Consider the following 21,686-nt stretch of genomic DNA (forward strand, 5'->3'; position numbering starts at 1 on the left):
TCCCATACCCCGTTCCAACATCTCTGTAATCTCGACAACGCCCCAAAACTTTCTTCCTCTACACCTACCTTTGTCGCCGTCGTCATCGTGCGCTCCCATTCAATCACTTCCTCTCCTTGCGACGACGCGATTGTCGCTCGCCGTCTCTCCCAACCGTGGCCACCTCTCATACCTACTACCACTAATACGTACATAACCTTTCGACCAGCCCGCCCCTGGTCCCTCCACGGTCCACCTAGCCGAAATAATTCGCCCGTACACATCTGTTCGCCCAACACGTCCATTCCGCCCTTCTCGGCATCCCTGAATGCCTTCATAAGAGCTTCTACAATTCCTACCGCCATAAAACTGGCCATCTAAGAGTAGCCCTACTCAATCCGGCCGAGGCCGGCGGTCTCTGTTGACTATACACGGGCCTGTGTTTATCGTTGGAAAGCTACGCCATGGCAGTCGACAAGTCACAACTTCCAGAGAGCGAGAGATCGAATCCTGTGAAACGGATAAGATGGGCAACGCATCGAATTCCGGGCGCAAAGGGTGATCGAAAAAGGCAGTCGCTGCTGGCACGCCTACCAATCCATAGCCGTTCCGGGTCCAGCGAAAAGCACAAACGCGATTCAATGGGTAAAGACTCTGAAAATGGGCAAACAAATGGAGAGCAGTCAACTTCCGATGATCAGAGCGAGTCCGATGGCTCTGTTGAGCAGCGTGCCATCTTCTTCAACATACCACTCCCCCCGAACGCTCGAGACGAAGAAGGCCACCCACTCGTCCGATTCCCCCGAAACAAGATACGAACAGCAAAATACACACCTCTCAGTTTTGTACCTAAAAACCTATGGTTCCAGTTTCACAATATCGCGAATGTCTATTTCTTATTTATTGTTATATTAGGGGTAAGTTTAAGATGTCATGATACTTGAAATCGGCTAATCTGTATGTTGCACAGTTCTTTACCATATTTGGTGTAGAGAACCCTGGCCTAGCAGCTGTACCTCTTATTGTTATCGTCATCATCACCGCTATTAAGGATGCCGTAGAGGACTGGCGAAGAACAGTCCTCGACATCGAGCTAAACAACGCCCCCGTTCACCGTCTAATCGATTTTAATAATGTCAATTCTGCCGAAGATCAAATATCCATTTGGAGAAGGATAAAAAAAGCGAGTAGCCGAGGAGTCACATTCCTTTGGCGTAGGATGAAAGCGCTCACGTCGAAGAAAGAGAAAGGGAAGTCCTATGCAGAACGAGCTGTAGACCAAGGTCGTGCTTCGATTGATACTAAACGTGCCTCGATGTATTCACCCCGGGCCTCCTTCCAGGCACCGCGAAACGGAAATAATGACGACGACGACGGTATCCAGATGACTCCCGTGCCATCGCCTTTGCAAGAAAACCATCCGTTCCCACCAGCTCAAGACCAAATAGGTATCGCTATCTCCGACCACGGCGGGCTACATCCGGACACAGCAAAAGCTCAATCGGAAACGCCGCATACGCGCGCAAACAACCTCCAGCCTGCAAGGTTTTACGGTAGCCTCATTGATCCTCACAAACCCACTCCTGACAAAGCCCGCTTCAAGAAAGATTACTGGAAGAACGTTCAAGTGGGCGACTTCGTTCGTTTGTATAACGAGGACGAAATTCCCGCAGATATAGTAGTACTTTCCACTTCTGATACTGATGGAGCTTGCTACGTGGAAACGAAAAATCTGGATGGGGAGACGAATCTTAAGGTCCGGCAAGCTCTCCGCTGTGGACGCGATGTCAAACACGCTCGGCAATGTGAACAGTGCTCTTTCATCATCGAAAGCGAAGGCCCGCAGCCAAATCTATACTCGTACAGTGGCGTCATTCGGTGGGAACAAAAAGATATACACGACCCACAAGCGCCGACGGTCGAAATGGCAGAGCCAGTCACAATCAACAACCTTCTCCTCCGTGGCTGTACCGTCCGCAACACTGATTGGATTGTCGGAGTGGTAGTATACACAGGCGAAGAAACCAAGATCATGCTGAACGCCGGTATCACTCCAAGCAAGCGTGCCAAAATCTCGAAAGACCTAAACTGGAACGTCATCTACAATTTCATAATACTGTTCTTCATGTGTCTGGTGGCAGGTATCGTCCAGGGTATATTCTGGGCCAAAGATGACACTTCTCACTCCCTCTTCGAGTTCGGCTCTTACGGAAATAACAACGCGTCTCTGGACGGAACCATCACCTTCTGGGCGGCACTCATTCTCTTTCAGAATCTGGTTCCTATATCACTTTACATTACTCTGGAAATCATTCGTACACTACAGGCGGTGTTCATCTACAACGACACCCAGATGTACTATGAAAAGATAGACTACCCATGTACACCAAAGTCATGGAACATCTCTGACGACCTTGGTCAAATCGAGTACATCTTCTCGGACAAGACAGGCACGCTGACCCAGAACGTCATGGAGTTCAAAAAGGCTACAATCAATGGGGTTCCGTACGGTGAAGCGTACACTGAAGCCCAGGCTGGTCTCCACCGCCGACAAGGCATTAATGTAGAAGAGGAGTCTGCCCGCGCCAAGGAACAGATCGCCAAAGATCGTGTTAGAATGATCGGAGACCTGCGTCGCATGCATGATAATCCGTACCTGCGAGATGAGGACCTCACTTTTGTTGCCCCCGACTACGTGGCAGATTTGGCGGGTGAGGCGGGTGAAGAGCAAAGGCAAGCTAACGAACAGTTCATGTTGGCTCTCGCTCTATGTCACACCGTAATTACCGAGCGAACTCCAGGTGACCCACCAAAGCTCGAATTCAGAGCGCAGTCGCCTGACGAAGCTGCTCTTGTCGCTACGGCAAGAGATTGTGGCTTCACTGTACTGGGGCATACTACCGATGGTATCCTTGTTAATATCTTGGGTGAAGAGCGCGAGTACACAATACTAAATACACTCGAGTTCAACTCTACCCGGAAGAGAATGAGTTCGATTTTACGCATGCCAGATGGCAGGATTGTACTTTTCTGCAAAGGCGCAGACAGCATCATTTATTCTCGCTTGAAACGTGGCGAACAGCCTGAACTTCGTAAAGAGACCGCAGAGCATCTCGAAATGTTTGCTCGTGAGGGTTTACGTACTCTTTGCATTGCAATGCGAGAGCTTGATGAAGACACGTACCAAGAGTGGAACAAGGAGCACGACCGTGCAGCATCAGCAGTTGAAAACCGAGAGGAGAAATTGGAGACGGTCGCTTCTGCTATCGAGCAGGAGATGACACTGTTAGGAGGTACCGCTATTGAGGATCGACTGCAAGACGGTGTTCCAGATTCCATCGCTTTGCTCGGCAAGGCCGGTATCAAGCTCTGGGTATTGACTGGAGACAAAGTTGAGACTGCCATCAACATCGGATTCTCTTGCAACCTGTTAGACAACGACATGGATTTGATCACTTTGAACATTGAAGATGGAACACTACAGACTGCAGAGGCTGAGCTTGACATGCATCTTCAGAAATTCAATATGACTGGCTCAGATGAGGAGCTTGCAGCGGCTCAGACCAACCACGAGCCACCTGATCCTCGCCACGGCATTGTAATCGACGGGGACTCCTTGAAACTTGTTCTTGATGATAGTCTCAGGCAGAAATTCCTTTTGCTCTGCAAACAATGCAAGGCAGTGCTTTGCTGCAGAGTCAGTCCTGCCCAGAAAGCTGCCGTAGTGCGTATGGTCAAGCACGGTCTCGACTGTCTAACGCTCGCCATTGGCGATGGTGCTAATGATGTTGCAATGATCCAAGAGGCCCACGTCGGTGTCGGTATTGCAGGTGAAGAGGGCAGACAGGCCGTGATGTCTTCCGACTATGCTATCGGGCAATTTCGGTTCTTGACTCGGCTGGTCCTTGTGCACGGTCGTTGGTCATATAGACGTTTGGCCGAGACGATTGCCAACTTCTTCTACAAGGTGCGTCAGATTTCATGCTCGGTGGAACGAATCGCTGATGAATATAATAGAACATCGTTTGGGTCTTTGCTTTGTTCTGGTACCAGATCTACGCACAATTCGATTGTTCGTATGTGTACGATTACACGTACATTATTATGTACAACTTGGCGTTTACTTCACTACCTGTGATCCTTATGGGAGTACTTGACCAAGACGTCGATGACAAAGTATCGCTTGCTGTGCCTCAACTCTATCGTAGGGGCATTGAACGTCTAGAATGGACGCAACCGAAGTTTTGGTACGTGATACAAATTTGTTCGTATGGGTCGCTCTAACATGAAATAGGGCGTATATGCTAGACGGACTTTATCAGTCTGTGATCTGTTTCTATATGGTCTACCTACTGTTTGCACCTGCTACCTTCAACACCGAGAATGGCCTCGGCTTGGACGACCTCAGGCGCCTGGGCGTTTACATCGTGTCCAGTGCTGCAGTCTGTGTAAACCTCTACGTTCTCATGAACACATATCGCTGGGACTGGCTCATGCTCCTGATTGTCTCAATCAGCTGTCTGCTCATTTGGCTTTGGACAGGCGCATATACCACGAGCACATATGCATTCCAATTCTACCACGCTTCACAGGTATATGGGAGTCTCAGCTTCTGGGCTGTCTGGCTTCTGATCATTATCATGGCTTTGTTGCCTCGATTTCTTATCAAGTCCATTCAAAAAATCTACTTCCCTTACGACATCGACATTGTACGGGAGCAGGTTCGCCAAGGGAAATTTGACTACCTCAAAGATGTCGAAGGGTATATACCACCCCCGCCGGACAAGGTACACTCTCATTCCTCGAGCAATGTTACCAAGTCGGCCAACCCTCCTCAGAGTGCCGTGGATGAAGATCAGCGACCAATATATCCACCTTCCGTTGCCCCTACCGCCACGACGCACAACGCTCGTAGTCAAAATGGAAGTGACTCTACCAACTATAGCTTACCTGCTCAAAGGCAGTCGATCGACTTCAGTCAGCAACATCGACCGAATTCTATGATCGTCGACGAGCGGTTAGCGAGAATTCGATCATCCATGGATCGACCACGGCCGAGTTACGATAGGGCAAGAATGAGCATGGATCGCGTCAGACCAAGTTTTGAAGCCAACCGTGACTTCACATCTGCTGCCATGCTGACTCGTATGGAATCTAGCAATTCCGGTAATGTCCCAATTCGCGGTCTGGGCGGCAAAGTCAGCAGGCTACGACATGCTCTGAGCACCGCATCGAAACGATCCGCAACGTAGAAATGCCCTTGGAAACATTTCCTACATTTTCTTTGAGACGGCCTCTCCTTAACGGGCACCTTAGTATAATTGACCTTTCACCACGACTGTATGTACCTACCACCACCCACATCGCCGCATAACCAGGGTCGGAATTCTCATTTGTCCTCAAATCATTGCCTCATACCACCACATCGTCAGACGGCGTTTACACTACAGGAAGGCGTTCTTTTGTTCATGTCAGGCTCGGTCATATCTTTTGGACTCATGGCGAGCAGTTTCAAGGTGCTGCACCGAGTGATTCTAGCCCGCAATTGTTTTGTACAAGCCAACTTAGTTAGGCAACTCACATTTCTAACAAATGTAACTTTTGGAAGCGGAAGACTTATTTGTAAAGAAGGTCGATGTAGATTGGGCGCTCAATCCCGAATATACTGATGAACTACGCGCCGAATTCGTGTGGCATTAATATATTGGGTTTTCAGTGGTGGATATGAAATGAATGCCTCTTGCTACGAAGACTTGAGTGATGTTGAAAGCAAAAATAGAACGAGACCATGACGCACGCGACTAATTACTAAAAAACACGCTAAGCCCAGACTCTCGGATCGCCCAGACGCGACTGCTAATGAGCTACGCGGGATGCTCAGAAATTCGCCTAGGAAAGTTGACAAGTGATCCAACATGAGTCTTGAACCTCACTTACTTGTATGAGACTTTGATTGTGATCACCACTACTCCTTTGACCCCTTTGAAGCCGTGAGAGTCTAACGCTTGACTTCCTCTGGACTGGACGCTTGAGCCCTAATGAACTTCGTCTAGTTCTTTCTCGATCTCAGTTGCTATTCCTCAACAAAGGCCTCTAGCTCACCTATAGGGCTTTCCGGACCGCTCAAATATCATACGCATCCTTATAAGCCTTCTCATAGCGCACTAAATACCCATCGCACACTCATCTCCGCCCGGAAGAATATGGCAGTGACCTGCAACTCGTACTGGTGACTGGATACGGCAGAGCTGACGGGTACTTTGTATCTACAATCTTGCAGCGCAACATGGCAGATGTAGTTCAAAAATTGAAGTCTGTGACCCTGCATAGAAGCCTCTGATATTACGCTAATTACACCAGTATACTCGAATCCTTGCCTCGAAATCTACATCTCTTCTGCCCTAGATCTGACGAGGGGGAAGAACAATTCTTCTATGATGAGGATCTCGGTGATAAAGTGGACACGGAAACTGAAGAGGCGCGAAATAAGAGAAAGAAAGCCATCACTGCCGCAGAGGAGAGACGAGACATTGCTCTAGGATGCACTCTTATCTGGGCATATGACGGGGATGATGCAGCTACGTACGGCCAAAAGCTAAAAGATCGGCTGACCAAGCAGTTGATGTCTTGTGAAGTTTGCATTCGGGTGTATCACCAGGGGCGGCAGACCTTGAAATCTCAACTTGGGGCTGACTACGGTGAAGATGAAGTGACACGCTTTCTAGAAGTATTTGACGATATCAGTATACACCGCATCACAGAAGGTCTGGGGCTTGCTGCACGAGAAATAAGCAACTTACCACCCGAGAAACATCACATCAATTATCTCAGCCAGCAAGCATTATTCTCAGTCTTTGAAGCCCTCAGTTCCCCTGAGTTTCTCACAGACGAGAAAGCCATGTCTGAACACTTTGACGATGTCTTCAAACAGGTACAGACAAAGAGACGTTTAAAGCTCAATGTCTTTGTCCCAGCTATGACAACTTTTTTGTTTAGTTCAAACGATGCCCGGGCGGAATGGGCGATATTCACCTGGACAAAAATGAAGCGGTCACCCACTAAACTCGAATTTGACTGGGCAATCCGAACTCCACTGCACAAGGCTATGTTGCACGTCCAAATGTATTGCCTTGAGGTTCCATTCTTGCCTGCGTTCTGGCAGGGCGCTCGCCTCATAATAGAGCGCTTGAAAAAGGACCTCATAACTCATTCCTTGCGTGCACTTGATATCGACATATACAGACTTGCACTCGAGCATCTCTCTGTCGATTCAGATTGTTTTCCTGAGCTGATTGGAGCGATCAAAGTCCTGCTTGTGAAGTCACCGAAGGACTTTTGGGAGGCTATGGGAGCTGTGTCAACGAGCACGTTTGCAGAACAAATCTTTAAGAATAAATACCTTAATCGACAGCTCTTAGGGACTCTCGACTCGCGGAAGCTCGGGGAGTATTTTGGATGGGTTCAGCCCGTCATAGAGTCGATCAAACCTACAAACCTAGGACCTCTTTGCGACACACTGGCCTCGCAATTCCTTGGACGCTTTCAGTCTGACGAATTTGCGCACAGCTGCAGGTCTCATTGCCAACTTGAAGGTATGACCGTCCTCCTCTTGTGCTTGGAGGCTATGAATAAGACATTCCCACCAATTTCAAGCACACCCGGGGTTCTTGGAAACGCAAGTGTAGCACATGCCCTCAGAATCGTGGATTCTCATGCACATGTCATACTCGAGACTATCAGCGGGAACAATGTGCGAGGTGATATGCTGAGTTTTGGCCTAAATGTCGTAGAAGAAGCTATACGTTTGGACTGTTTATCGTTGAAGGCAACAGGTCGGCAACTAGAACAAGGAAAGCCTACCGATGCTGTAATTGACAAGAATGACACTCTTGTCTGGAAGCCAGTGGTAGCTGCCATCAAGGAGCCTCAGATTGGACTGCCGGGAAGAACTCTTCTCGGCTCATCTATCCTTGTCGGATTGGAACCATTCAAAAAGAAGAACCCGTCTGAAATGACTAAAGAGATGAGACAATTTAACGATAAGTTTGACACACTCTCTCAGCACATCTGTGATGTCTTATACAAGCTCAGCGAGTTTTCGCCATCTCATCTTGATCATCTTTTCGAGGATTCAGAGCTTGCATCTGGCGTACTGTCTCATCTCTTTTCTTCTGGTACAGAGCCTTACCAAGGAGTTGTAGAGTTGATGAAAGTTGTTAGCGGTAAAGACACGCGCAGCGAAGCCTTGAATCATTTTCTCCAGGCCTTTTATTCGAACACAGTCTCTTGTATCTCGGGGAACTTGAAGCGCATTATTGACAGCCAGGTTTTCGCCCCAACTCCAACACTCCTTAAGATATGCGCCGATATGGTAGAAAACCTTTGCAACTCCCAAAATGGTCTTCTCCGATCACAGCCACTTTCTCGCGAGGAGGCTACTGCCACGGAAACGTTCTGGAGGTCACTCTGGAGTTCCTTGCTGATGATATTTGAACGAACAGAGCAATGGAGTCAGCTCGGTTATGATAAGAACATGATGATCGAATATTGCCGCGATACCATGCAGCTGGCGGAGGACGTCTTTGACCAGTACAGCATATTTGTTTCTGCAATTGCCGCTGCCACAAGCTCCGAGAAAAAGGATGTCCACCGTCGCCTCATATTTGGGCCTACCAGAACGTACAAAGCCATGGTGAAATGGCTCCGTCTTCGCGATGAGTTTCTCATTACGAAGTCTGTCAGTTTGACCAGCAAATTGCTCAGAAGATTAAAGGGTGGCTCAGTCGAAGTTGACGATCGCCCTCTCATATACGTCGGAGAAGTCATCACTGGAGTTATCAAGTCAAACCTAAGTGCCATACAGAAAGTTGAGATCCAAACAGCTCTAGAGGCCTACTATGGGAAGCCGTTCCAAGCCCCCCAGGATGAGATAGCGAGGAATCATAAACAAAAAACCATTGGCTCCTTCTTCAAGTCAGAGCCGAGATTTAGTGAAAGCAGGGCTGCTTCTACAGTCTCATCTGACAATGAAGATTTCAGTGGTATTGCGGCCTACCGGGCGAAGGAGGCCCAGAGGAAGAAAAGTGCCGCGCTTCCGACTCGGCCTTCAAAATTGAAAGAGACTACACAATCAGAGTTCATGAAAAAACGACAAGCTGAGAAACAGGCACAGGAGAGGCAGAGGGCTGCGGCCATTGCAAAAGCTCGTCAGAGCAGCACAAAGTCGGTTGAAAAGGGTACTGGAATATATGTTTCGTCTGAGAGCGAAGGAGATGATGAACTTGATGCAGCACTTTTTGGTATCTCGAAAAAGCCCAAGAAGGAGAGGATCACACCTGACAACAAACTTCGGGATACCATGGCCGGGCTTCCGCAGGGGCCGATTAAGGTGCAGAAACGTGTGCGCTCAGCGAAAGACATGCGTGCACGGTTGGCACCCGATTTGTCACCTCTACACAAAGAGATCCTCGGCTGGGACTATTTTCATGACGGCGACTTTCCTCCCAAGTCCGAATCCGACCTTTATCAGCAAGTGTCTGATTCCTTCGATGAGCCATCTGCTTATACGAATGCATTCCGACCATTACTCCTATTAGAGGCCTGGCAAGGATTTGTCAAAGCACGGGAAGAGGGAGGTTTCAAGGCGTATGAGATCAAGGTCGTCACTCGATCTAGTGTAGACGCTTTCCAAGAGTTCAGTACGACCATGAGTCAAAATGTCCACAAGGATGTTGGTCTGTCTGAAGGAGACGTTGTATTGTGCTCGAAAGATAGTAATCCTTCTGAGGCGGCTCATGCAGCACATTGCCTTGCACGGGTGTATCGAATGAAGCGTCAAAAGGGTATGTTGGAAGTGTCATACAGGGTCTTACCTGGAAATAAACTCCAGTCCAGCCTCAATCCAGGGAGTCTTATATGGGCCGTCAAAGTCCAGTCGATCACTCCACTTGAGCGTGAGTTCGGCGCTCTATCGGGTCTACAGTTTTACGACCTATGCGACGAGATTATCCAGGCGAAGCCTTCCCCGCTACTGTCTTATAGTGACAAGATTCTTCGGCCCATTATGAGCAACTATACGGTAAACACAGCGCAAGCTAAAGCAGTACAATCAGCGATCGACAACGACGCTTTTACACTCATACAAGGGTAAATTCCTCGATACTACCTTACCAGTATTCATATAGACTGACTTTGATGCAGGCCTCCCGGATCTGGGAAGACCAAAACAATTGTAGCGATTGTTGGTGCACTTCTTAGTGAGAACGGTTCCGCGCGACCAAAGACCATTACAGCGTCGGCGACGAATGGTAGTTTACCACAGCGAAGTCTCAACACGGTTGCGAAAAAGCTACTCGTCTGTGCACCCAGTAATGCTGCAGTGGATGAATTAGTAATCCGATTTAAAGATGGTATCAGGAGCATGTCGGGTCAGCATCGTAAAGTGAATGTTGTGCGATTGGGTCGCTCCGACGCTATAAACGCGAGCATCAAGGATGTGACTCTAGATGAGCTTGTCAGCGCAAAACTTGGGGTCACAGCTAATACTAAGGGTCGGGAAGACGGACAGAAAGTCTTCAAGGAACACTCGGAGATCTCTGCGAAACTGCGTGAAGCACGTTTGGATTTGGACAAGGTAGACACCGGAGAAATCAAAGGAGATGAGGCCAAGAAGGCCAAGGACAATTTTGATAATCTGCGGCGCAGGAAAGCTCAGCTTTCAAATCAGATTGAGAGCTTCAAAGACGCTGAAAAAAATCTTGGTCGCGAGGCTGAACTGAATCGAAAACGTGCGCAACAGCAGGTACTAGACGAAGCACACATAATCTGCGCCACGCTTAGCGGAAGTGGACACGACATGTTCCAGAGTCTCAGTATTGAATTTGAGACTGTCGTCGTGGACGAAGCCGCCCAATGCGTAGAGATGAGTGCCATCATTCCTCTCAAGTACGGGTGCTCTAAATGTATATTGGTGGGCGATCCCAAACAACTTCCTCCCACCGTGTTTTCGAAGCAAGCATCACGTTTCCAGTACGAACGAAGTCTCTTTGTCAGAATGCAGGGTAATCACCCCGACGCCGTCCACCTTCTAGATACTCAGTATCGTATGCATCCGGAGATCAGCGCATTTCCTAGCGCTAGTTTCTATGACGGGAGGCTTCTGGATGGCGCAGATATGGCATCTCTTCGTAAACGACCTTGGCATGATAACCCTATCCTCGGTCCTTACAGATTTTTCGACGTCAAAGGGCAGCACTCGGCAGCACCAAAAGGTCACTCGCTCATCAACATCGAGGAGATTAATTTTGCGCTTCAACTATACGATATGCTCAACACCACCTACCGCGGAGGCTTTGATATCAGGGGAAAGGTCGGCATTATTACGCCTTACAAAAGCCAATTGCGTGAGCTCAAGTCTCGATTCTCCCGGCGCTATGGGGAAGAGATCTTGGAGAATGTGGAGTTCAACACCACCGATGCATTCCAAGGTAGGGAGAGCGAGATTATTATATTCTCATGTGTGCGAGCATCTCCTTCTGGAGGTGTTGGTTTCTTGCAGGACATCCGCCGCATGAACGTTGGTTTAACACGTGCGAAATCATCTCTGTGGGTACTGGGAAATTCACAGTCACTTTCACGAGGCGAGTACTGGAATAAACTCCTGCATGATGCCAAAAAACGAGATCGCTATACGGACGGCAACCTGGCCCAGGCTATCAAGTCAGCTGAGTCAAAGTCGGCAAAAGGAAATCATTCGCAAGAAACGCTCCCGAATGCATCAGGCGATGGTCAGGCTAGAGCACTCTACAAGTCTACTCTACCAAAAAGTGATAGTTTATCTCATCGTTCCAGTGAGACTAGTATGCAGTCTGCCAAAATCAAGAAGGAAAACAAGAATGTCGAGAAAAGAGAGCCTTCCCTGGGCGACCATGACAACAAGCCTGCAAGAATCAAAACCGAGGCTAGATCCGAATCACCCATGGATATCGACATCTTGAGTGATCTTAACTCGCATCTCGCTGGAGGTGCTAGTGAAGCAGGAGTGAAGCAGGATGTTCCCGAGCCGAAAATCAAGACTGAGCAAAATCAAAATCAACTCACCCGACCACGGGTACTAATTAAAAAGCGGAAGGACGTTGATCCTTTCATGCCGAAGCAAAACAAGAAGCCAAGGCCCACTTGATAATAGATTTATTGTGGTCAACAGTGACATGTCAAAAGCATTAGTGGAATAACTTGGCAGCATCTTGAGGCGTTCTGGACTTGATATTGGTGTCATTAGGTCACGACTGCGTACAGTACTTACAGATCGAGATGTCATTCAGGCTGCATCGTAAATTCCCATTGGCCATAATAAGCTAGAATTAGCTCATTTAGGACTCTACCATACCCCTTGCAACGATAGTGTAGCTAGAGTCCATAGTCAGAAGGGGCTTATCACACGCCGGTATAATGCGTCACCGTTGTGTTGCTCTGTCGCGAGCATCACTGCAAAAGCGCCAACCACTCAAGTTTCCCTGACATATAGATACCTTCACCTTTCCGAGTGAAGTTTGTTCGTATAGAGTACATCTTGTCGGTCTATATACTCAAGTTGCCTCTTTCTCGATGGTCATTGACAGCCAAAACTGCTTTCCACTAGCCCCTGAATCCGTAGAGGAAAATATTTGAGGTCTGATGTACTCGTCGTGGCAGTTCTTCAAACTGGCCTCTCTTGATTCTTCCTTTCCTCGTGTTCTACTCAATCAGGCGAATATTTCGCATGACTTGCTCCGTTTCGCTTGCTCTAGCGATTTCTTCACTCTGGCCACCTCTTCACTCAAGCATGACCTACCCATCGAAGTCGAATCTGTTCTACCGTGCATCAATACCCTCCCATGAGTCAGGATAGTCACGTTATATGGCATGAGCCGGTAAGGTAGCTTCTGTAGGAGCGGTCTGTCGCTTCAATAAGTGAACTACTGAAGCGGAATCTCTGAGAGGTGCGAAAGTGAATAGGAACAACCGGGTATGCGTTGTCCACGCTAAAGGCTGTGCTCCGTTCCAGTGAACTCGCTCGTCCACCTGTACCTGGTTCATTTAGCTACCTGCGACTTCATCCTTTCGATCTGACAACTATACTCACTTTTCAATCATAATCTTCATTCGTCCCATTGGTGTACTTGACAACGACTCAGACTAAGATGGACGATATAACTGCCAATCTGGATCTGGCAACTCCCGAGCGAAGGTATGTCCTACTCTGTTCATCATAACACGAGCGGTGTTTTAAGGCTTTGGTAGTCGTGCTGATGAGTTCCAGGACTGTGCGAAACCCCACTCCCGCTGTTGGCGGCACGAGAGGTCTTCGTCATGAGAGATCCATGCCCATAATTCGTTACCAACCGCCGGTGAAAGGGATAGGCCTTTCCCATGTAGCCAGCAATGCAAACATCGTGCCCTCTGCTACTGCACCTGCGCGTGTTCCGCCCAGGCCACCGAGAACGATGCCCGAGTTGCGAGAAGATTGGTCTCAAGACAGCCAAGGTGAGCTGTGTCTACAAACTGCAAAAGAGCTCTCCAGGTCGCGCCCTCTTTCCACATCTTCGTATAAGACTTCCGTCTCCGTTCAAAGAAGCAATTGGCATATAGATCTATATGCTAGCTTCTATGAATTCGAAGAGTCGTTACGCTCTCGTGGAAAGGAAGTCGTCCTAGGGTTTCGTCCAACCTCTTCGATGTCGAGCCCAGTGGCTAACCGCATGTCTGAAGTTTCAGGGGCCGGAGCAGGCACCCCCTCAAGTCCTCTCTTCTCTGGCAAGATGTTCAACACCCGCCCTGAAAGCGATCCATTCGTCTCGAGATCAGTGCGGAATTCTGCTTCTACTAGATCGACTATAAATCCACATGCAGCTCGTTACGATGGTTCTGCTACCGGTACTGATACGTCCGACCTGGCCTTCTTCTTGCGCAGCGCACCTCCACCCCCACAGTCTGGCATACCTTTACCCCTGAAGAAGAATAGTTTACGGGATTTTGTGAAAAAGGTAACAGGAGGGACAAAGTTACGGGACCGTTCAAACTCAGATGTGTATGTTCTTGCTCCTAGAGTCTTCTTCACTGTAATCTAAACTACGCTAATATACCTGTATTCATAGGAAAGTGCCCCTGCCGCCTTCCGTGGCCGAAAAGAGGACTGCATCAGGTCACAAATACATTGCGCTCTGCCCAGAAATCGGACCGCCAGAAGCCTATGACACCATGTCGCCTGACGTTAGAGTGCCATCGACTGCTTCACAATCACAAAGAACGTGGGTCTCACAAGATAACCGTAAAACAGTAGTATGAGAATCGTCACTGACAAATTACAGGAGCGGCAGTTACCATCATCAGGTACGAGGTGGATCAGCCTTTGAGTATACCAGTCCTAGACTCGAGGATTGGGTACAAAGAGAGACGGCGAGGCAGCAGCAGGAAGGCTTCGAGGAGTCAGATACGATAAAACTACCACGAAGCCGCAGCCATTCTACGAAGCAATCACAGCTGATTGACTTCGACGTCAACGCGCTCGCAAGCTCAGCCAACAGCTCCCTTAAAAGTCCAGCTCGGGGTCTGGCAAATACAAAGAGATACAAATCTCAAGAGGAGCACTCCAGTAGCACAGAACCCAACTCGCCTCTGATCCCCTCGCCGCCCTTCTCGCGGACTCGCCGTGAGGTGTCTCTACCAATCGCCTCACATGCCCGACTTTTCGAGGGTGACGCACCACCATCACCCGCCTCCACGTATAGCCAGGAGCCCATAGACATGTCCATGTTACCCTTACCCCCAGCAACCTCCGAGAAGGGCAGAGCCCTCAACAAAGAAGCGCGCCGCCAGTTGTCATCATCCGACGAGGCAGAAATGCCAAACACCAACCCGACCCGGCTGCAACGCCACCTCGCGCAGCTCATGGAGCAAGAAGGACCACTCCACTTCACGGAGTTCGAGCGGCCGCGCCCTCTCAACGTCCGCAAACCCAGTGCTGCCATGCCCGGCACGCCAGATGTAGACTTGGGTCCCGCCACCCCGGCAAAAGAGCAGTCCTCGTCCGCGCACGCAGCCGATATCATGAAGCTTCTCAGCCCGACTTGCTCGTCGGAGGTCCCGAGTCCTGCCGCTCCCAGGAGCACATCTGGTGGATCTGCCTCGCCGGTGCGGCCTGTTTCCGACTCTCCCTCGAAGGATCCCGACGACGACGACGACGATGAGCCGGCGGCACCTGGTGTTGTGCGGTCAGGTAGCTACTCGCCGCGCGTCACGACGCGGATCAATGAACTGTGTGAGGCGTTGCTGAGGCGCAATGAGCAGGTGATGCGGCTCAACGCGTTGAACGACGCCTTGCGCGGCGAGGTCCGGCGTTGTAGGCGCGAGGTGGAGGAGGCTCTGGCTATGCAGACGCGGGTCGGCAGAGATGCCGAGGAGGAGCTTGCGGTGTTGAGGGAGGAGAACCGCCTTTTGGTGGAGGCGGTGGCGTTGTTGTTGGCAGGGAGGGGATAGGGGAGATGGAGAGGAGGGGGGAAGTGAGATTTTGTGGAGGCGGGAGAGGAAGGGGCTACATTTAGCAGTTGGAATCAATGAGAATTATCGTGTCTGATGAGGAAAATGTGAATCGTGCCATGGTGAAGTGTGTTGCTTGGAATGAACATCTCCTAATACTGTGAATTTCGTCAGTTTGCATGGTCGATAATATGGTATGCATGCAGAGATTCTCGTGCTTTGTTCATGTATACAATGTATCATCCACAAAGGTACCTTCGGATGTTCGGATTTGCCATCAATAGGCTAGACGAGAACACCGTATCGTACAGCGACTAATGATGTTAATATCCGGCATACAGTACGACATCTTACTACGCCTTTTTCAAGTATAGCAGTTCTGGCTAATGGATATACTTAAAATTATGGTAGTACGTTCCAGCATGGATAAGCTTTGCGCAATTGTTCTATAAAGTAATCAAGTCGAAAAGCTGTAGATAAAGAAGTTGTACCGCTGTTTGAACCCATACTTTCAGCTTCCACACCAGGAACAAACTGTGTTCTCACTCTCGGGTCATTCTCTGCATTGTTTGAGTAACACTGACGCAGCGATAAAAAACCCATGCTTGTCTGATAGATGCGCTTGTATCGATAATACCGATGTGAAAGAATAGTGTTCGGTAGATATGGACCACTCAATTAGGGGCAAGGAGTAAAGAAGCTGCAGACCTTCATGAACAGCTGGTAAATAGTATGTCTGCGAGTCATCCAGTAATCAAATGTCATTGTTCCACAGGATCTTTGTGCATAGACGGAACCCTCCAGCCACGGGTAGAGATGTATTTGAGATTTAACAATACTAGCGGCATTTGCTGCGCCAAAGACTGTGACAGAAACCCCTTGGATGACTCCCGCTCATCACTTGCCCTTTCTCGCTATCGTACAGTGTTGGTCGCTATTATACAGTGCTATTCGTGTTGCGGATATTTATACAAACATGTCTTCGTAAGTCCCCGTTCTGATATCTCTGATAAGAGAGAGCCGACCCAAAAGAGACAGAGCCGACCCAAAAGAAGAAGAGAAAAATCAGGGCAGGCCGAGCTGCTGCGCCAAACTCATGGCACGATTGACCGGCAAGACATGCAGCTTCGCCATAAGCCCATAGTGGTCCGTCACCCACTTCCCATCCGGGGTCCTGACATCCACACCTATTCGCTCCAGCTTCTCTGGTTCGATTGCTCCACAACTCAGCACCTTGTCCATACGACAGAACCCAAACTTCTTGCTATCCGCCGGACTCTGATACCCCCACGTAAAACCTTCGTCGCTATCCTCCTTCCCACCCAGCAGCAGATACACATCGTCCAGCATGTTCTCAGCATGTAATGTCCGATCAAAGGGCTGGATCGCGTTGAAGTCGCCACACATCAAGCCCGCGTGGACCTGCGCCGTGTGCAGTACCTTACTCGCAGCCTTGACCTGTGTCGGCCGCACCGGTGGATCGGCAGCCAGACTCTCCAGATGCACATTACACACGCGAATCACCCTAGACGAGCCCGCGCCCGTGTCCAGATCGACAAACAAGCCATCACGGTCAAACTTGGACACGAACGGCACACGGAACACGCTGCGTACGCCCAGGTTACGGTCGACCAGCGTTGTCGTGCCGTACATCTTGGTCAGCCAAGATTTGTTGTCGATATCGGTGGTGTAAAAGCGCTCGCGCACCCACTCGCTCGCACAGATGGCCGCGATATCGCTCTCAACCATTTCCTGCAGACATATCACCACCGGCTCGCCCGCTGGGATGCCACGTACTTGCTCCTCGAGATGCGCAAGGGCAGCGCGCATACGGGGTTCCTTATCTGGAATCAGGAAATCGATGTTCCACGTGATCAGCCAGAAGTTTTCGACGCGGCCGGCAGACGCGCCACCGATGGATTTGTTGCGATGCGGGTACTCGCGAAAGGGCATCCATTTGTTGGCGTGGTAGACGAAGTGGTTCTGAGTTTTGGGCGTGTAGAATGAGTCGTCTTTCTTGATGGCTGAGTGCCGTTTGGTCATGTCGGCTAGGTTGGAATCGGAGCCGCCGGAAGCCATGCTGGGTGGTATGCCAGGCGAGTAGGGCCGAGTGACGGGTGGCGGGATGCAGAAGAGGCGGCGGAAGACATTGGGGAATTTGTCGCCCATGGGAGACGATGACGGATGATGATATTGTGTGAGCGCAGTATTGATGGTGTTAGTAGCAGTTCCTTTTGGCGGGAGATGGTGTAAGTACGAAGAGCTTGGTGGAAATGAGGTTGAGGATGAGGTTTGGGCGCACAGCACACACAGCACAGCCTCAGGCCAACAATGGTCTAGCGCTGCCAAGGCGAGAACTTCAACAACAGCCCGGCTTCCTTCTCTCCCTCTTGTTTCACCCTTTATACCCTCTGCAAGCCCATCATCTCATCTGATCTCAACTGATCTGCCCAATACTGATACTGTTCCTGTGTGCAATGTCCATCACCCTCACTCAACACTCTTCTCTTATTGGAATTCTTGTCATTCTTTATATGTACACCAAAAGTAAACATCCATGATGACCTTGTGACCGTAACGTGACTGTGATATCTTAATACACCCATTCATTGCTGCTCAACGTGTTAGAGTCGCCTCGTGCCTTCCCTCATTCGACCCATACTCCAAGAAGTGATAGCGGTCGTGCATGACACCACCTATCACATGTCTCGACCCTACTAGCGGTGGACATGATAGTTGATGCGAATCTGAACTCACTAAAAACCATGGCCATAGACAAAGCAAGAAAACTGAAACGAAATTCATCTTCGAACACCCATCTACTCGCCCTCCGCAAGCTGAATGATCAGGCGGCTGGCTACGTCCAAGAACGGAAACGGGCTTGTCGCACGCTTCTCTCCACTAGCACGTCCTGCCCCTTCTTCAACCTCTCTCTCGCGGAATTCGAACTGGTCAGGGATGTCCTCAGTACTACTGATTACTCGCCAGCTATGCTCGCCATCGTCCTTAGAGCGCTCACTCTGAGCTTCATCTTTTAGCTCACGGAGAACCTTGACCTCAAGACGCTCGTAGCCAGCGCACTTGAAGTCGACGACGTAAAACTCGCGTTCGATCGAATATAGTTGAATAGTGATGTACACATACACGCTCTCGTCAGCATCAGGGTACGTGCCATCGGCTTTTGAAACACGTCCGCTATCCGCTTCGCCCGAAGAACTTCCTGCTACGCTGTTGCGTGCACTACTACTGGGACCGGCATAGCTTGGAGCCTCATACCCACCAAGCTCAGCATTATTCCCAGTGGCGAGAGCAGAGCTTCGACGGCGGTTTACAGCACCAGATGATAGATCAACCCTTGATGAGTGGGCTGACGACGGATGCAATACACCAGGTGGAAACATGTCGCTTTTTTTGAATCGCGCGTTAATGACCCAAGGATCTTCAGGAACTCCGTAACCCCAGTCATCATGCTTGCCATGCTGGCCACGTCCTCGGCCACGCCCCCGAGTAGGAGAGTCGGCACGAGTGACACCAGGAGATGCGTCCCTAGACGAGCCACGAGATTTAGGTGAATAGGATCGTGATCGTGAGCATGATCGACTGCGGGATCTAGTAGAGCCTGATCTGCTTCGGCTTCCACCGGGCCTGCGGATGCGAGGGTATTCCCAGTCTGCGCCTAGGATCCGGAGTGATTTGTATATTGCGAGCATAGCTTCGGCTGGGGCGTTGCGGCTGCGGATACCAAACTGCCACTTTGTGGCACGGGGCTTCTTAGCCGGAATCGGTGTCATCGAATCCGGCTTCTTCTGCTTGTCAAGGTTGACCTGAGAGCGATTATGAGGCTTCAGGCTCCTCGCAGTTGCATCTTTTTCCGCCTGAGTCTGCTCGTGTTGACCAGGAGTGTCAGTTTGGGTCGATGGCCCATCATCTCTGGGTCCACCTTTCATGTAAGCGAGGTGATATCCTGGCAGACTGCTTGGCAAGACACCAATTGTATTTACAGGGCTTCTGACATCATTGGCGACTTGGGAGCTTGATGCCGAGCCCTGCCTCGCGTGATGATCTTGGGGAGTTAGCATCTTTGGTGGAGCGGTTGCTTGTATCGCTGCTGCAATTGGCGACGACATCATATTTGAATCAAAGTTTGGCGGAGACTGAGCAAAAGAAGGTTGCTCCTTGGCCAAGAGTGCTATCATTCACGTTAGAGAGTCGTTCTGGAGGTAAAGATGTGTATGGAACAGTGACTCACGGTTCTCCTTCATAATCTGGTTTTCACGAACGATCAGGTACGCATCCTTGATCGCGCTTGGCTCATCTTTCGACAAAGCTTCGTGCACATCGGATTGCGCATAGCCCATTGTCATCCCAAGCTTGCCTACGACTGTCTCGTGTAATTTTTGTACCACTGCCGGAGGTTTGGAGCGTGTCAGTTCATTTGGATCGATAGCTTTATTGGGATCGTTGCCCGTATCGAGAAAGTCCTCCGCCGGAAGCTGTAGATACGGTGCTAGATCTTTGTTGAACCAGGGATCCATGCGTATCTCTTGCACTGTGATACGACGTACTGGACTGACTTCGAGCATCTTCGCAATAAGGACCTTCGCGTCGTGTGGCACATAATTTGGAACATGGTAGTTTCCCGAAGCAATCTTCTTGAAGAGTGTCGGAATATACTCATCGTCAAATGGAAGTCGGCCGACGAGTAGCACGTAGAGAATTACTCCACAGCTCCAAACGTCAACTTCTGGCCCAGCGTACAACTTACCTGAGATGACCTCCGGTGCAGCATAATTTGGACTTCCGCAGCTTGTTTTCAAGAAGTTGCCATCAGTCATAATATTGCTGAGACCAAAGTCTGCGATCTTGACGTTCAAATTTTCGTCCAGGAGGAGATTCTCTGGCTTCAGATCTCGGTGTACAATCTTGTGCCGGTGGCAGTATTCGACCGCGCAAACGATCTGCTGAAAGAAATTGCGTGCTTTGCCCTCAGACATCCGACCATTTTGCACAATGTAGTCAAACAGTTCTCCACCGGCGTATTCAAGGACCATGATAATCTCGGTTGCAGTTGTGATGACGGTGTACCTAAAACTTCATGAGCATCGAACTTTTGTAGGAATGAATGCCTACAGCTTGATGATATGGGGGTGCCTAAGTAGCTGAAGGTATTGGATCTCGCGTTCAATTCTGCCCGCCATATCTCTTGTAACTAGTTTCCTACGCGAAATGATCTTAAGAGCAACGTGTTGCCCGCTAACCTGGTGAACCGCTAGCTTGACTTTGCCGAATGAACCTTCGCCCAGAGTCTTGACGATTGAGTATTGCCCAAGGCGCTGGGTAGCCTTGTCTTTACCCCCATGCTGGCTACGTTGTTGCGCCGATGGTCTCTTGTGAGAAGGCCGTGCTTCGGGTACTTCTACAGGCCTATTCGAGCCTCTCCTTGTAGAAGAAGTGGAGATGGAAATTGATAGATCTTCGTCATCAAGAGCTGCCGACATGCTGGGTAGAGACTTTAGAACCTGAGGTAGAGCGGGAGTGAGGGAGGTAGACGGTCAAGATCGTGAGTATAGGTCCGTACGGTGGGAACCTGGCCCGTTGAGGCGAAAGTGATGAAAGTGACTGACGAAAGTGAACAGGGCACGCAGGACTGGAGAGGGTCAGCAGCCGAATTGGTACAGACTTGACTAGTGCTACGAAGGCGCAACAATTGACGTATGGCTGGCTGACTTACACCTTTGGGACCCGGTTGAGCTCCGCAAAGATCTTAGAAGCGCATCAAGATACCCCTCGGCCTCGAAGGGTAGAACTCTTGCGGTGGCTGTTGTATGGCCCTTTGGGCTTGTCCAAGTGTACCCAGATCTTATAACCAGTTTGATATAGAAGCTGTTGCCGGGATCGTAGTCGTACGAATCCTTTACGAGCGAGTGTATCTACTTAATGATGCTGCAGGTCAAGGTGGTAGCAATCGAAAGTCGCGCGAGGTCAACTTATGCGAGTCCTAGCAGGGCGAGAGAAGATTTGAGGTGGTTGTGTTATATGCAGAGCAAACACATATGCGACGTACACAGAAACAGAAAAGAAAGAGGAGTGAGGTCGGACGAGGTGATTGGATTGGTGACCGTTAGTTAAGCATTTGGCCTTGAGTAATAGTAATTAAGTCATAATGTTAAATAGTCAGTCCTAGGACTGCG

At 49.7% G+C, this 21,686-nt stretch overlaps 5 protein-coding genes across 5 annotated transcripts; 3 read left to right on the forward strand and 2 right to left on the reverse strand.

Annotated features, from left to right (window-relative positions):
- Positions 1-443: 443 nt before the first annotated feature.
- Positions 444-5,231, forward strand: EJ05DRAFT_432937 (phospholipid-translocating P-type ATPase; the record flags this gene model as incomplete). Its single annotated transcript, XM_033741580.1, has 4 exons — positions 444-896; positions 950-3,946; positions 3,997-4,226; positions 4,274-5,231. 4 exons carry the CDS (start codon positions 444-446, stop codon positions 5,229-5,231), a joined length of 4,638 nt encoding a protein of 1,545 aa, XP_033604853.1.
- A 647-nt stretch (positions 5,232-5,878) lies between these two features.
- On the forward strand, positions 5,879-12,634 carry EJ05DRAFT_533967 (uncharacterized protein). The gene is made up of 3 exons (XM_033749147.1): positions 5,879-6,291; positions 6,340-10,125; positions 10,180-12,634. Exons 1-3 carry the CDS (start codon positions 6,266-6,268, stop codon positions 12,158-12,160), a joined length of 5,793 nt encoding a protein of 1,930 aa, XP_033604854.1. The 5' UTR covers positions 5,879-6,265; the 3' UTR covers positions 12,161-12,634.
- A 526-nt stretch (positions 12,635-13,160) lies between these two features.
- On the forward strand, positions 13,161-15,495 carry EJ05DRAFT_506136 (uncharacterized protein; the record flags this gene model as incomplete). The annotated part of the gene is made up of 4 exons (XM_033747788.1): positions 13,161-13,207; positions 13,280-14,047; positions 14,115-14,267; positions 14,328-15,495. The coding sequence occupies 4 exons, from the start codon at positions 13,161-13,163 to the stop codon at positions 15,493-15,495; spliced, it is 2,136 nt and encodes a 711-aa protein (XP_033604855.1).
- Positions 15,496-16,410: 915 nt separating this feature from the next.
- EJ05DRAFT_620 (uncharacterized protein) lies at positions 16,411-17,788 on the reverse strand. The gene has a single exon (XM_033749809.1). It carries the CDS (start codon positions 17,662-17,664, stop codon positions 16,561-16,563), a length of 1,104 nt encoding a protein of 367 aa, XP_033604856.1. The 5' UTR covers positions 17,665-17,788; the 3' UTR covers positions 16,411-16,560.
- Positions 17,789-18,314: 526 nt separating this feature from the next.
- Positions 18,315-20,993, reverse strand: EJ05DRAFT_495289 (Pkinase-domain-containing protein; the record flags this gene model as incomplete). The annotated part of the gene is made up of 3 exons (XM_033746242.1): positions 18,315-19,684; positions 19,745-20,580; positions 20,626-20,993. The coding sequence occupies 3 exons, from the start codon at positions 20,991-20,993 to the stop codon at positions 18,315-18,317; spliced, it is 2,574 nt and encodes an 857-aa protein (XP_033604857.1).
- Between the last annotated feature and the right edge of the window lie 693 nt (positions 20,994-21,686).

This window comes from Pseudovirgaria hyperparasitica (assembly GCF_010093815.1).
Source record: "Pseudovirgaria hyperparasitica strain CBS 121739 unplaced genomic scaffold EJ05scaffold_1, whole genome shotgun sequence".
In the NCBI taxonomy this organism is placed as follows: domain Eukaryota; kingdom Fungi; phylum Ascomycota; class Dothideomycetes; order Acrospermales; family Acrospermaceae; genus Pseudovirgaria; species Pseudovirgaria hyperparasitica.

Excerpts from the sequence above, each read along its gene's own strand:
- EJ05DRAFT_533967 (XM_033749147.1), top strand. The coding sequence starts at position 6,266 with ATGGCAGATGTAGTTCAAAAATTGAA. Across the intron at positions 6,292-6,339 it reads GATGTAGTTCAAAAATTGAA|TATACTCGAATCCTTGCCTC; the intron begins GTCTGTGACCCT and ends TAATTACACCAG. Across the intron at positions 10,126-10,179 it reads GCTTTTACACTCATACAAGG|GCCTCCCGGATCTGGGAAGA; the intron begins GTAAATTCCTCG and ends ACTTTGATGCAG.
- EJ05DRAFT_620 (XM_033749809.1), bottom strand. The coding sequence starts at position 17,664 with ATGGGCGACAAATTCCCCAATGTCTTCCGCCGCCTCTTCTGCATCCCG.